This window comes from Lathyrus oleraceus, chromosome 7 (assembly GCF_024323335.1).
Source record: "Lathyrus oleraceus cultivar Zhongwan6 chromosome 7, CAAS_Psat_ZW6_1.0, whole genome shotgun sequence".
Lineage (NCBI taxonomy): Eukaryota > Viridiplantae > Streptophyta > Magnoliopsida > Fabales > Fabaceae > Lathyrus > Lathyrus oleraceus.
The window spans coordinates 424482985-424496273 of NC_066585.1; the positions used below are offsets into that span (position 1 = coordinate 424482985).

A 13289-nucleotide genomic window follows, 5' to 3' on the forward strand; every position below is an offset into this window, starting at 1 on the left:
TCCCCTCACATAATCGACTTCCGAACTCGAATTTGGTTGCGATGGCCATTTTCTTTTTCTTTTAAGGGTTTTATCGATATTTCTCCTTTTCTTCTGGAATAAATAAAGTTTGGTGGAGAATTTGTTCAGCCATCCGCGAGTGTGTGATGAGTAGGTCATATTTTTCGTGATGTGACAATCTCCTAGTAAGAAAATTTGGCATGTGCACCTTTGGTGCTCTCACACTGCATCAGGGCATCCATTAGATCAACTCCTAAATTAAAGACCATAATCTCTTGGGCTTCATCACGTTTGATCATGGAATGATCAAGTAACTTCCCCCTGATGGAAATGTGTAAAAGGCCAGCGACGTCATCTAGTATAAATGTCATCTCGCTAATGGGGAAGTGGAAAGATGACATTTTTTTATATCATCTTTCAACAAAAGCCCCTGCATGTCATGGCTAATGGTCTTGTACCATGAAGAACACAAGCCTGCAAGGCCTGAGTACTGAAGGACACTCTAGAACTAATGATCCTTAAGCTGATAAAGCTTCAAAATCTTTCTGTTGTGGTTAACAGACTTCAAACAATTGCGCTCCTGTTAAATAAAAATAATATCAGTCACAAGACAAGTGTTTAAAACATATAAATAACAATCATTAACAAAAATACCTAAGTGCATACATGACCAACAACATGATATCTATAGTATATTAGTAAGGAGGTGTCAGAGGGCCCTCTTGAAAAAGGGTCTGCAAGTGGAGGAACACCATCATGTGCAACAACATGAACTTTCACTATGTCTACATGATCAAGGGAGACGTGACCCTGAATTGAGGGAGACGAATTTGACTACTATATAATGTATTTATAACAAACTATTTTACCTAATACATTAATAAAAAATCAAAATAAATTAAATGAGAAACTTACTCAAAAAAAGTGTTGAGGATGAATAAGTGGAGTTAATTGAGATTGAAATGCTTGAAGTAGAGGTAATGTTTATCCTTGAAGAAGCTTGAGAAATGTATTAGAATTATGTTGCTACGAGCTCCAATGTTACTTGAGGTTGAGGATAAAAAAGTTTTAGAAAATGAAGAAGGAGAAGAAGGAGAAGAGGGAGAGTCTTACAAAATATATATACATTAAACACTTTCGAAAATGTATCTTCGAATATTCTTTTAAATTTGAAATTAAAAATTATTTTAAAGATGCATATGTGAATAAATTCTAAAATAAATATGAATAATGCATTTTTAAATTAAATTTTAAACAAATAAAAAAATAGTGCATTCGGAGATAATATATTTTTTACTTTCCGTTAAGAATTTGGGTGTACTTATAAGGTGGGAAAGAAATTGCGGTGGTCTGGTCACTTTAGTTCACATATGCTCTGGATCGGGATAAACTAAAACCAAGCAAATAGCCAAGTCCACGCGTGGCAGTACTTTTTTCGGCGGTGACACCCAGTAGATTCCATTCTTCTTTACTCCGTCATTCTCCAACTTCGAAGGTAACTTTCATTCCCCATCGAATCTCACAAAGACAACACTTTCTCTCTTTTTTTTCTTTCTTTTTATGTTACTTCTTTTTCTTCTTTATGTTTTGAATTTTCTGATCAACTAAATCTTGAAAAATACCCTACTGATTCTAGGGTTATTATATTTTCACCGAACTAGATTATTGAGTATCGAATCATTCGTTAATATTGAAGATGTTTGAACGGAAGCAGTTCAAGACAAGGTTATGCGCTCTCTATCAGAAAGGTCGCTGTAATCGCCTCAACTGTTCCTTTGCGCACGGGAATGCCGAGCTTCGACGTTTCTCTTCCTCATCTTATAATGGTGAATTTCCATTCTTTCATTCTCCATTTTATTTTATTTTAATTTTGTTTTTGATTAGTGACTTATTCATATGATGATGAATTTTCATTCTTTCTTTGTCTATGAGATCATTTTTTTTTGTTTGTTTGTTTTTGTTATGGTGAGTGAGTTATTCATTTACTCACTTCAGTTTAGGCTAATGTTGTTAGTTGAGTGATGTTTGATGGATGCACATTGTGTTAATCAAGGTTTTAAGTAAAGTAGCTTAACGGCTTTCACGATTTTGGTCGATACAGGTGACCGATTGACCGATTGCGGTCGTTGCAGTGTAAATTAATGTGAATAACATTATCGATATCGGCATCTTCTGATACATTTTCATCACAAGATGTTTTAAGTAAAGTAGCAATTTCTTTTTCATCACAAGAAACATTTTCATTTTCATCATAAAAAAGGTGAATAACACTATCGATATCGGCATCTTCTGATACCGTTTTGTCTCGACAGTTTTCGCAGCAACCGTTTTTTAAAATCTTGGTGTTAATTATTATGTTTTTCCCTACATAGGGAATTTCTTTTACTAAATCTACTTCTCAAATAGATTTTAGTATAGAATTTGAAGTAATTGCTGTTGTCCCGTGGTAAGCTATTTAATACAAAGGGTTGCCAGATAGCAACTATTCTTGAACAAACCGTCCGCCATCTGCAATTGATATACATTATAACCACAATTCAGTTATCAATTGGCACTTCAATTATTATATGGTTTTCAGTACTTCAATTTGAGTATTGCACCTGTTTTATTAGTCTAGTTTCTCCTCCTATGCTTTTTTCCTAAATAACTCTGTTCTTGAATCGAGGAAATCAATCTGAGAGCATATTTTATTGGTTTACTAGCTAAGATTATCTCCCGTCAAAGTTGTCTTACTTTTTACGTTTGCTTTATTGTGTTTATTTTATTTCATGCGATTTTATATCTCTACTTTTGTACCTGACAATCTATATTTGTTTTTGGACTGTTGAGTTCAAAAGAATGTTCCTAAATGAAGAACTTACATAAATTTTATAAACCCCTTTGCGTTTCTTCTTGCAGATATAGATGGCTGTAGATATTTCCTTGGTCTATTTGTAGCCCACTAGTCTTGTGTCTTTCTGTGTTTCTATTGTGACTTCTACATAAGCTGGTCTATTATTCATTATCTAAGGCTGTTTAAACCATGGGGAGTCTAATTACATCTTATATTTGTGATAACATACATAACTTGCATCGGGAAAATTGACTAATGATAAGAAAACTAAGCATTGTATGAAAGGAGAAAAATGTGGGGAAGTAAATTATGTAGGGACACATTATCGGCATCACTTCTAAACTAACTATTCACATCTCCAGATTGTTTAGTCGAGACACTGTTATTCCATCTGTTTAGCTGGATTCAATTCAATACTCTTAAAACACTGCAGATTTGAATGCATATCTCTATCTGATCTGATAATATGGCTCATATGTCCGTTGACACTGTACAAGCAGATACTGAAGCATACATATGCAATAACACATAGCAAGTGGGATTAGTTTCAAATTAATATATTCTATTTCAACAATTTCAACAATAGAATGTATGTCCACATTATCTTGTAGACTGTTGCATTTCTAGCCGTACGGATATTTCATTTATATGAGAGACTCTTCACATGGATTTTGCCAATTGGTTTATCTTAGAGGCAATGCTTGTTGACATAATATTTTCTTGGCAATGTTTTATATGCTTCATTCCATGAATCTGTGGAGCTACAATATCTTAATCAGGATTTCATGAATTTATCTGCCAGCTACTTATTATGATCAGAAGAGTTGAACTAGTTTCCCAATCATTTCATATACAAATTCCACTACATAGATGTGGATCTTAAGATATTCCTTTTGGGTGTTACTTCTGGATATGCCATGGCTACGTGGTCATAGAAAAATTAATGAAGATGATATCTGGAGATATTAAATCTGATAGTCTTTGGATGGATTTTTATTTCTTAAGCATCTCAGATATGACTCTCTATTTGAGGTTATATATTATATCGTACTTCTCAACAAGATGAGGATGTGAACCGTTAATCAATTGCTACCTTGATTATACTTCAAAGATATATGCTACATACATGGGTTTTACTATATCTGTCATAATATGAAGGTGATATTTTCTATCGCCTTTTTGCTCTAAATGGGAGGCACTAACACTATTCATTATTATGTTTCTCTTGTTATTTCAGCTAATGGTAAGTTTGGTTTTCATTATCAGTTTCTATACTCTGTTTTTAGCTTTTGAAGTATTTGCTGCTTATGATTTTAGTCTAGAATACTAAAGCTTATTTTCTTATTACAGGAAGGAAAGACTATTTAGGTAATGACTTGAGGGATAAACTTGACAGAAGGCAATCACCTCCAAGATATTCACCAGCTCGTGACGCAAGAGGTCGACAGACTATTCGTGGTTAGACACAACATCTTTATTTATGATTTCTCTCATTGTTTCTAGTGTCATTTCTTAGTTTAGTTTAATCATACCATGGAGGGAAGGTTCCAAGTCACTCTAACATGGTTTTTCTATCCATGATAGAAATTTTACATTTAATATTTTGTGAGACTGATTTCTTCTTAATCTTGAATGTATCTGCTATTACCATTTAAGAGATTTTTAAATGAGATTGTCAGAGACATGTCTTATTTTAGTCTATTTTTTCGTGAATCATATGTAAGCAAAGAAGAGTGTTGACTGCTACACTATGAAGTTATACTCTCATAGATGGGAACTACCCTCACAAGCACATAGGTTTCACTCACTGTTTTACTCAATGATCCCCCTTTTCTCTTTCCTAATGTTCCATGAATTAAAATTGCAGAATACAGTCCACCGAGGTCTCCAGACAAAAGAAGGTAAATTAACATGAACCACTATTGACAATGTTGTTTTTCTCCTTTCATTTTTGTTGGAATTGTTGCCGACTACTTTAGTTCTTGTTGAATGTACATATTAAAATATATGCGTATATCAACTAATAAAGTGGAAATTAGAAATGTATTAAAAAAAATTGTTGGGATATATTTGGGTAAGACAAACTTTGAAACGGGGAAGCGGGATTAGAGAAGGACGGGGGAGACTTGATGCCTCATTAGTGATAAATAAGAAATGAATGAATTAAGGAGAAACATGTGAAGCAAACCAGAAGTGACAAATGTATACTCGGTCTGCCATGAAATTATATATCATATGTAATTTTAAGCAGATGATATTATGTTTTGTTGGTTTTTGATATTAAAGGTCAACTTATGCTTCATGAAACTCACTTTCTGTGTGTTATAAATAATTAACTAATTTGTTATTTTTATTAGTAATTTAAGTTTGGATCTTTAGTAAGGCCCATTAGGTCAAAATACTCTATTTGAAGAGATTAGCACTTGTATATTCTCAATAATAATATATCAAATTATTCAACTTTTATATGGTATCATCAAGAGCCTCGTTTAAGATCCGCTGGGCCACCTACTATAGTTTCCGCTATCGGGCCACCCAATATTTATTTCCACGTTCCAGTTGTCTAGTCCTGAGTGTGAAGGTGTGTGTTAAGAGTCCCACATCGGGATAATATATGGTCTGAACATGTGGTTATAAGTGGGGGCAATCCTCACTCTACCAACCGGTTTTGTAGGGTTGAGTTAGGCCCAACCACATTTCTTAACACTGTGGAATGAGGGTCTTATTGTTTTGTAGTTGTAGTTACATATTTGATATGAAAATGTAGTTATTTGGATTACACTAAAGGGCAGAACCAAATAGTACAAAACAGAACCGTTTAATTTAATTTCATTCCATTATATTCCATACTGACTGCAGGCAAAATTGCTTTATGAGTGTAATATCTTCTTCAGGGCCAACCTTTAGTTAGTTTGTACATCTACTATTTCATTTTGTTTCACATCCTCGGCCATGATTTAGTCTAAATATCAACATCTCCTGGTGCAGTGACAGAAGACATAAGAGAAAACAGGCCATCAGTTGCCAAAGTGATATATCTGTAAGTATAAAAGTCTCTGATAGAAATAATGATCAAGTTAAAGAAGGGAAGCTGCTTTCTTCTGGTTCTAGAAATACTCTTGAAGATCAGGTTAGAAACTGTTTAATCTTTCTATCACAAATATTTCCAATACATTATATCACAAATATTTCAAATACATTATATCACAAATATTTCCAATACATTCTATTGTTGTTCTGTGAAATGTCATGTTTATTTTTATTCTTGGAAATGTTTGCAGCTGAAGAAAGTACATTCTGATATCAAAACTCTTGAGAACCGAAAATTCCAATTGTCGGTTAGTTGTCTCGTATAATTGCATTTTTTCACATATAAATGACCATATTGTTTGTGTTGTCATTTGGTTTCATTCTTAAAGCATCTCAAATATACTACTTTTTTAACGTCACGTCCCGGTCAATTTTGTTTTTAACCTGCAGTAAACTGACATAAAAGAAAATACATGTTATCTCTTGTCTCGTTCTAACCTGCATACTGAAAGGGGCCTATGTCTTTTGTCTTTGTTGTTTGGCACCTAAAAACATTGGTTTACAATATGATAGAACTCGCAAAATCAAGGTAACAAAACCGTATATTATTGAATGGAAAAGATGAGCTCAAGAGCTCTACAATGGTGGAAATGGGGAATGAAAGGATAGACCAGAGTTCAAGAACTCCTAACCAGAGCAATATACTCCTACCAGAGAAATTTTCCTATCCAACTTCTCAACAATATTTCTGAATGCCTTCCTCACTCCCCTACACTCTCTTTTATAACAGAAAATCACCTAAAATATGGGAGGGTGCTAAACTAACTGTATTCCATCTGTTTCTACAATCTTCTAGATTATGCTTAATTTTCCTATCACCGTTGTCCTCAAATCTGTGCTTGAGACATAGTCTCCTAATTGACTCTTGTGCGGGTTGTGATGCGAACAACGTCCTGAGAACCCAAGCATGAGCAACAAAGCATAAGATATGGCAAACACAGAAAACTGTAACGCGATCAACGGCAAACTGCCACTGCAATACATTCTCCGCAAATTTTAAGTCCTCTGCTGCCTCATAATTTTTTCCAGGCTCCCTCGTCGGTTACATGCCAAGCTAACTGCAAAAGATTGAGCCACTCAAATAGTCTCAACCCCACTGTACATGGTTGGACAATTGCTGTTTAATTCTTTCAAATTTAGAGAAGTCACCATTGCAGCAATCATAACTTGAACTAAGAAAAAAGTGAGCTTATTAGAAGAATCCAATGTATTCGTAGCTGCAATTCTAGAACTTTGACCAAACCAAGTCTTTCCATCTTTGGGAAAGATCGTTGTATGGAGAGAAGGTAGTAAGTAGTATTGATGCATCTTTGTTTCTCTATCATATTCATATTCAACTAGGGCCTCCCAATATTCACCAAAATTAAGATAGGAACAATCTAAGATATTAGTGAGTGTGAAGAAACAACTCCATGCACATCAAATTCACTCAAGTGTTCCGGATATCAACAAATAAGCAAGGAAAATGATTTTTACACCAAGTCTACCATCTTTTTTGAAAGACATACTTTTCTCCCAACATACCCAACCCAGTTTACTTTTATTTTTATATAATCTTCCACCCCACAAAAAATACCTTTGGATTTTTTTCAAAAATCTTTAAATGGGTGCTTTATAGAAAGAGAAGTAGAGTGGAATAGTTTTCAACACGGAACTTATTATTAAGGTTACTCTACCTCCACTTGAGAGACGACTGCTCTACAGGTTCATCTACTTCTTCATCGTCTCCACCACCAACAACCATGTGGAGCATCTTCTAGGATTGGCAGCCACTGAGAATCCAAGATTTTAAAAGGAATTGATCCAACACATCATAAGAAAAAATAATTTTCCCAGGTTTATTACTTGAATATATTTACCCAGTCCCCAGAAACCAACTCAAAGTTTCTTAAGATTGTCTTAAAGCTCAACAAATCACCCACGGCCCTTCACAAGAGCAGCAGCTGCTGACAGCGTGTTGAGGAAGCTCTGACGATGGCATTTTGGAATTAGGTAGATCTATGTCCGAGGCAAATGGTAGAGTAGAATGTGTGTGCCTTTGGCTGATTGGCGGTGGCTCCGATGGCAACTTTGGCTGCAACTACACAATGATTTTGTCGCGAGATGGCAACTTTGGCTGCAACTTAGCTATGGTTTTGTCACGAGATGGCTACACAAGACAATGGGTCGACATTCACAGCAGCTAAATCCCTAACAAATAACAGATGAAATGAGAGACAAAATTAAGAATCAAGCCATTCTGCCTAATCTAACTAGGGAACTATGGAAGCCTAATAGATAGGGAATAGTAACACTATGTAATCAGAATATGTTTACTCGCAAAAATACTTTTAAGCAATTTGCTTCTGCCAAGCTGAATCTAGAAGGCGCACACCTGTGAGTAATCCTTAATCATGCTTTTTAAAATATATTGGCTAAGTACTCACTTTGTCAGTTGCATCTCTGTTCAGAGAGGAAAAATTGAAAGGCAAAAATATCTATTCAATTGTGATTTCCAAATCTTTCTTTTCAGGCTTAAATCTGATACTGATATTAGGAGTTGTTTCAGATACTTTTTGAAAATATTAATGAAGTTGAACTTTCCTATTCATTTCCCTGGAAGAAATGGGAAAAGAAAATTAGTTGTTTTTTGCAGTTGAAGTAGTTATCTTCTTTGAGATTGGATTAAATTCAATTCAGACTTTTTGATTTGCAATGTACAAATACATATTGAAGGTCTACCAAGATGAGAGTGTTCGAGAGGTGGATAGCCTTAATTCTAGAGTTCAGGAGCTTGAGTCTCAGTTAAGCAAGGAGAACGAAGAGTATAAAAGGTAATGGAATGTCTTGAAGTGTATATGTTGATTCTATTACCCCTCTTCATTAGGTTGACATAATTCTATTCACTTTCCTGGTTTATATTTATTCTGTTTTTTATTTAAAATGTAAAATTCAGAATTACTTCAAGAATAAGGAAGTTTGTTCGAATGTATAATCATAATTTGGAGTTGCAAGATGAACTGAAGAGGTAAGTTACATATAATATTTGTAGTATGAATTCATATCATTTGATGCACTTTGTTTTCTCAAATGCATTCTTTTGTTAATTTTTTTGAGAGTGATTTTTGTTTTCAATTTGTTTGTTTGTATCTAGATCACAGGTTCGACTCCAAAGGTTTGGAGACCACCTTTTCACAGACATTTCTAGAATTGGTGCTAGTGAGGAAGATTTAACTGTTGATATTGTAAGCAATGGTGAGAATACTGGTTTTCCTCCAATTACTAAACTTAGTTTGGAGCAGAATGGCGGATCTCCCTGCAGAAAAAGGCTGCATGTGGAACGAGATTCTGTGGAAGAGTTAAAACAAGGTACTAGTAGTAAGTAGTTTGGTAAAGATTATTTTGGATTTTCTTTAGTAATGTGAAAATATCTTACAAGGCAGCAGTTTAGTATCTGACTTTTTTTATATTGTGATTCTGTGAACAATGCCGAATTGTCTGTTAAGGGCTTTATGTTTTGTAACCTATATGATTCTGTACCACTAGTTTTTGATGTTATTAGTCGTTAATATAACGGACAAATTCAACTGAGTCCTCGTATTCTTGTATAATGTAATAATTTTATTTGTGCATGAACACATTTGCTTTCAGTTCATTTGGCATTTTTAATTTAAGGTTGTCTTGCTGTGCAAATAATATGCTCCAGTTTTTCCTTGCCACCAAGTATGGTTATTTGAAATGCACTTTTGTTATTTGGCTGATGTCTCCTGAACGTGCATGCAGATAAATCAAAAGTCGGCCATTTGGTTGAAACAGAAAGAAGTGGGAAGCGTTCTCGATGGAGTTTGTCTGCTAAAACAAACGATAAGGATTGTGAGGAGGCACCAGGCAATGGAATTGAAGTTACTAGACACCTAGATCTTGAAGGAAAATATAAGAAAGGAATATGGAATTCTTCAAACAATATTCATTCAGAAAAGGTACTAATTCAATTAATTTTGCGGCAGCTCTGCCTCTGCTGGTACTTGATAAAATGAAGTTTGTTTTAGTATGATTCATTCTTTTGGGTTTTTTTGTTTCTGTCATACACTGAACAGCTCGTTTTATATCTTGTCTGAAATAAGATTTTCAAATGTTTACCATGGTCATATTAAATGACATATTTTCATTCATAACCATGAATATACAGCCAAAGGAATCCAGGATTGAAGTGCCGTCAACCAGCATGGCAGCTCATGTGTTCGATGAGGAAGTTGATATTGAACACGATAACGGAGCGGATATCATTGAAAATGCAAAGACAGAAAATGAGAATGGAGTGGAGTTCCATGCAAAGGGAATACCTCACATGCTTATCCCAGATTCGATTCCCCGTAGCAATTATTCGCAGGTTAGTTCTTCTCTGAGGTACTTTGTTTACTGCCTTAAAAGCCAGACATATATAGCAAGCATTTGTAATAGCACTTTAACTTAATGTGCAGTTTGAGGGTAAACGCGAGAATGTGGATGTGGATGGTCTTAATGAAGAGGCAGCAGGAGCACATATGAACTAAATATTATTTGCGATTTCTAGCTTTAGTTTTGGTAGTTGAAGGGGGGTATATTTAAAACATTAGTATGTTGAAGATTTTCAAATAGGATAGGAGATAGTTGAACAGAAAACAAATGATTTTGGTACTTATCTTTACATGGATGTATTGATGTATTATGTGTGGTGGATATTAGTGTTATAGGGGAAAGGATTCTGTGTAATTTACACTTTAAAATTACTATGTGTTTCTCTCCTAATGATTGGTGAAAGATCATACTCCCTCATTTCAAAATAGAAGTGTTTTAATTAGGGGTAAACTTGATAAAAATTAATTAAAGTTGCATTGGAATTGAAATTTTGGAATGGAAGAAGTAGGAAATTATACAACTGAGAATTCCAGTTCCAATATGTATTAAAGTGATGATTGATTACACTATATCATTCCCTCATGCCTAAGTCATAATTCTCTCATGTCTACGTCAAGTTATTTATGCAGATCTCTGAAAATATAGTGATAGAAAATGTGTTTTTAATGCTTGTTATATGATTATTTAATTGTATTCGTGGGTATAAAGACTTATCGGAACAATTAACTTTTATATTTTCATTGTCTTACTTCCATGTAAAATGGTGGGACAAAGTTCTCTTGGGATGTGTAAATAAAATCACGTGTAAAAAATTAGAACAATATTTTAAAATTTGGACTGATGACCAATCTAGTATGTCATCAAGTAAGACAATGATTATTGAGTTATGGATCAAATAAGTGATAATTCTGTGGTATACATAGTCGGTCTAGGTTAGTTTTGCTATATGTATTCGGTCTCAAGTTCAGATAAAAAGTGAGGGATGTGTTACATAGTCGACGACCAACATAAAATTTTGTCGAATCTATATGATATAGATTAATTTTGAAATAATATGAATGATAGATCGTTGTCTGGAAGTAACATGTTGTATGACTCTAGTACAATGTCAAAAGTGCAAGGGATGCTGCATCGCCACCGGGATGTAGTGAAAAATAAGTAAGGATTTTCACATTTTCACATTTTTGTGAATGAGTGGGTAAAGAAGTTAGTTAATGAGAGTAAGATTTGTTTTGGATCATGGAATATATACAAGCTTACCGGAAAATCTATGAAAAATAATGGACATTATGGTTAGGAGGAAGGTCAATTTTATGTGCCTATAAGAAACTAATTGGACATGCGAAAAAGCGAAAGAATTAGACAACTCGGTTTAAGCTTTTGTACACCGGAAAAGTTAGATCGAGAAATGAAATGGGGATTATTATGAGTAAGGAGTGGAAGTAAGATATTGTGGATGTGAAAAAAGTAGAAGATCGAATCATAGCCTTAAAATTTATAGTGGAACAAATCACCTTTAATATTATTAGTGCTTATGCACCTCGGGTTGGGTTACCAGAACACCTTAAGGTAAAAATTTGGGAGGATTTAAAAGGCTTACTTTATAATATATCCCAAAAAGAGAAACTTTTTCTTGGAGGAGATCTAAATGGTCATGTAGAGAGCATGCGTGAAGATATGGTCTAAGGGGTGAATGCCGAGAGTAAGTCCATCATAGAGTTTTCGTCGGCTTTGGATCATACTATATCAAATATCTGGTCCAGGAAAAGAGATCAACATCTTATCACGTATAAAAGTGGGGTGACATGTTCTCAGATAGATTTCTTATTAGAAAGTCAAATAGGAAAGATTTACTTGGACTGTAAAGTTATTCAGGAAGAGAGCTTGGTTGTCCAACATAAAGTATTGGTTATGAATGTAAGGGTAAATGGGAGAGCAACAAGAAGAAATCACGTGGGAGCGTCACAAATCAAGTGGTGTCGTTTGAAGGGAGAAAAACAAGAAAGTTTCCAACACAAGATCTTTGAGGGAGGGTTTGGACAACCACAAGGAAGTGCAAATGATATGTGGAATAAGATGGTCCAAGAGATTAGAAGGCTGACTAAAGAGACGTTGGGAGAATCGAGAGGTTTCAGACCTAAGGGTAAAGAATCGTGGTGGTGGAATGAAAGTGTTCAGAGTAATGTTAGAGTAAGAAAATATTATTTTAAAGAATGGTTTAGGTGTAAAAAATGAAACTTGGAAAAAGTATAATAAAGCTAAGAATGAGACCAGGAAGGTGGTGAGTGAAGGAAGAACCGAAGCCTTTGGCGGATTATACCAATCTTTAAGAATTAAGGAGGGAGAAATATCTATTTATAAGCTTGTTAAGGGAAGAGAAAGAAAGACAAAATATTTGGGTAAAGTGAAGTGTGTTAAAGATGAATAATATAAAGTGTTGGTTCAGAAAAAAGATATAAAAGATAGGTGGAAAACATATTTCTATATTTTATTTAATGAAGGATATGATATCTCATCGAACTCTAGCAAGCTCTACATTAGCAAAGAGGACCGGAACTATAATTACTACCACCAGATTAAAAAACAAGAGGTAAAAGAAACGTTGAAAATGATGAGTAACAGTAAGGCGGATGAGACAAATGATATACCGATTGAAGTATAATTTTTTTGGGAGAGAGAGGTATTAAGTGGCTCACTAAACTCTTTAATGAAATTACGAGGTCAAAGAAATTCTAGATGATCGGAGAAGAAGCACTTTAATTTCAATCTATAAGAATAAGAGGATATACAAAATTTTGCAAACTATAGAGGGATTAAACTTATATGAGTCATACTATGAAGTTATGGAAAAGAGTGATTTTGAACGAACATTAAGAAAATAGACTCAAGTTACTGAGAATTAATTTGGTTTTATGCTTGGAAGGTTGACCATATAAGCGATCTATCTACTACGACATGTGATGGAACAATATCAGATGGATTAAAAAGA

At 34.3% G+C, this 13289-nt stretch overlaps 1 protein-coding gene across 5 annotated transcripts; it reads left to right on the forward strand.

Moving 5' to 3' along the window:
• Positions 1-1328: 1328 nt before the first annotated feature.
• LOC127105483 (zinc finger CCCH domain-containing protein 13) lies at positions 1329-10690 on the forward strand. 5 transcript variants are annotated; one of them, XM_051042672.1, is made up of 12 exons: positions 1329-1495; positions 1662-1826; positions 4184-4291; positions 4701-4734; positions 5822-5963; positions 6115-6171; positions 8639-8736; positions 8859-8930; positions 9057-9271; positions 9686-9882; positions 10092-10292; positions 10384-10690. In XM_051042672.1, the coding sequence occupies exons 2-12, from the start codon at positions 1697-1699 to the stop codon at positions 10453-10455; spliced, it is 1326 nt and encodes a 441-aa protein (XP_050898629.1). In that variant the 5' UTR covers positions 1329-1495; positions 1662-1696; the 3' UTR covers positions 10456-10690. The 5 variants fall into 5 exon arrangements, with proteins under 5 accessions (XP_050898629.1, XP_050898631.1, XP_050898630.1 ...); XM_051042674.1 differs by having other exon boundaries at positions 1330-1495; positions 1697-1826; XM_051042673.1 differs by having other exon boundaries at positions 1333-1495; positions 1637-1826.
• The last annotated feature ends 2599 nt before the right edge of the window (positions 10691-13289 follow it).

Excerpts from the sequence above, each read along its gene's own strand:
- LOC127105483 (XM_051042672.1), top strand. The coding sequence starts at position 1,697 with ATGTTTGAACGGAAGCAGTTCAAGACAAGGTTATGCGCTCTCTATCAG. Across the intron at positions 4,735-5,821 it reads AGGTCTCCAGACAAAAGAAG|TGACAGAAGACATAAGAGAA; the intron begins GTAAATTAACAT and ends CTCCTGGTGCAG. Across the intron at positions 5,964-6,114 it reads GAAATACTCTTGAAGATCAG|CTGAAGAAAGTACATTCTGA; the intron begins GTTAGAAACTGT and ends AAATGTTTGCAG.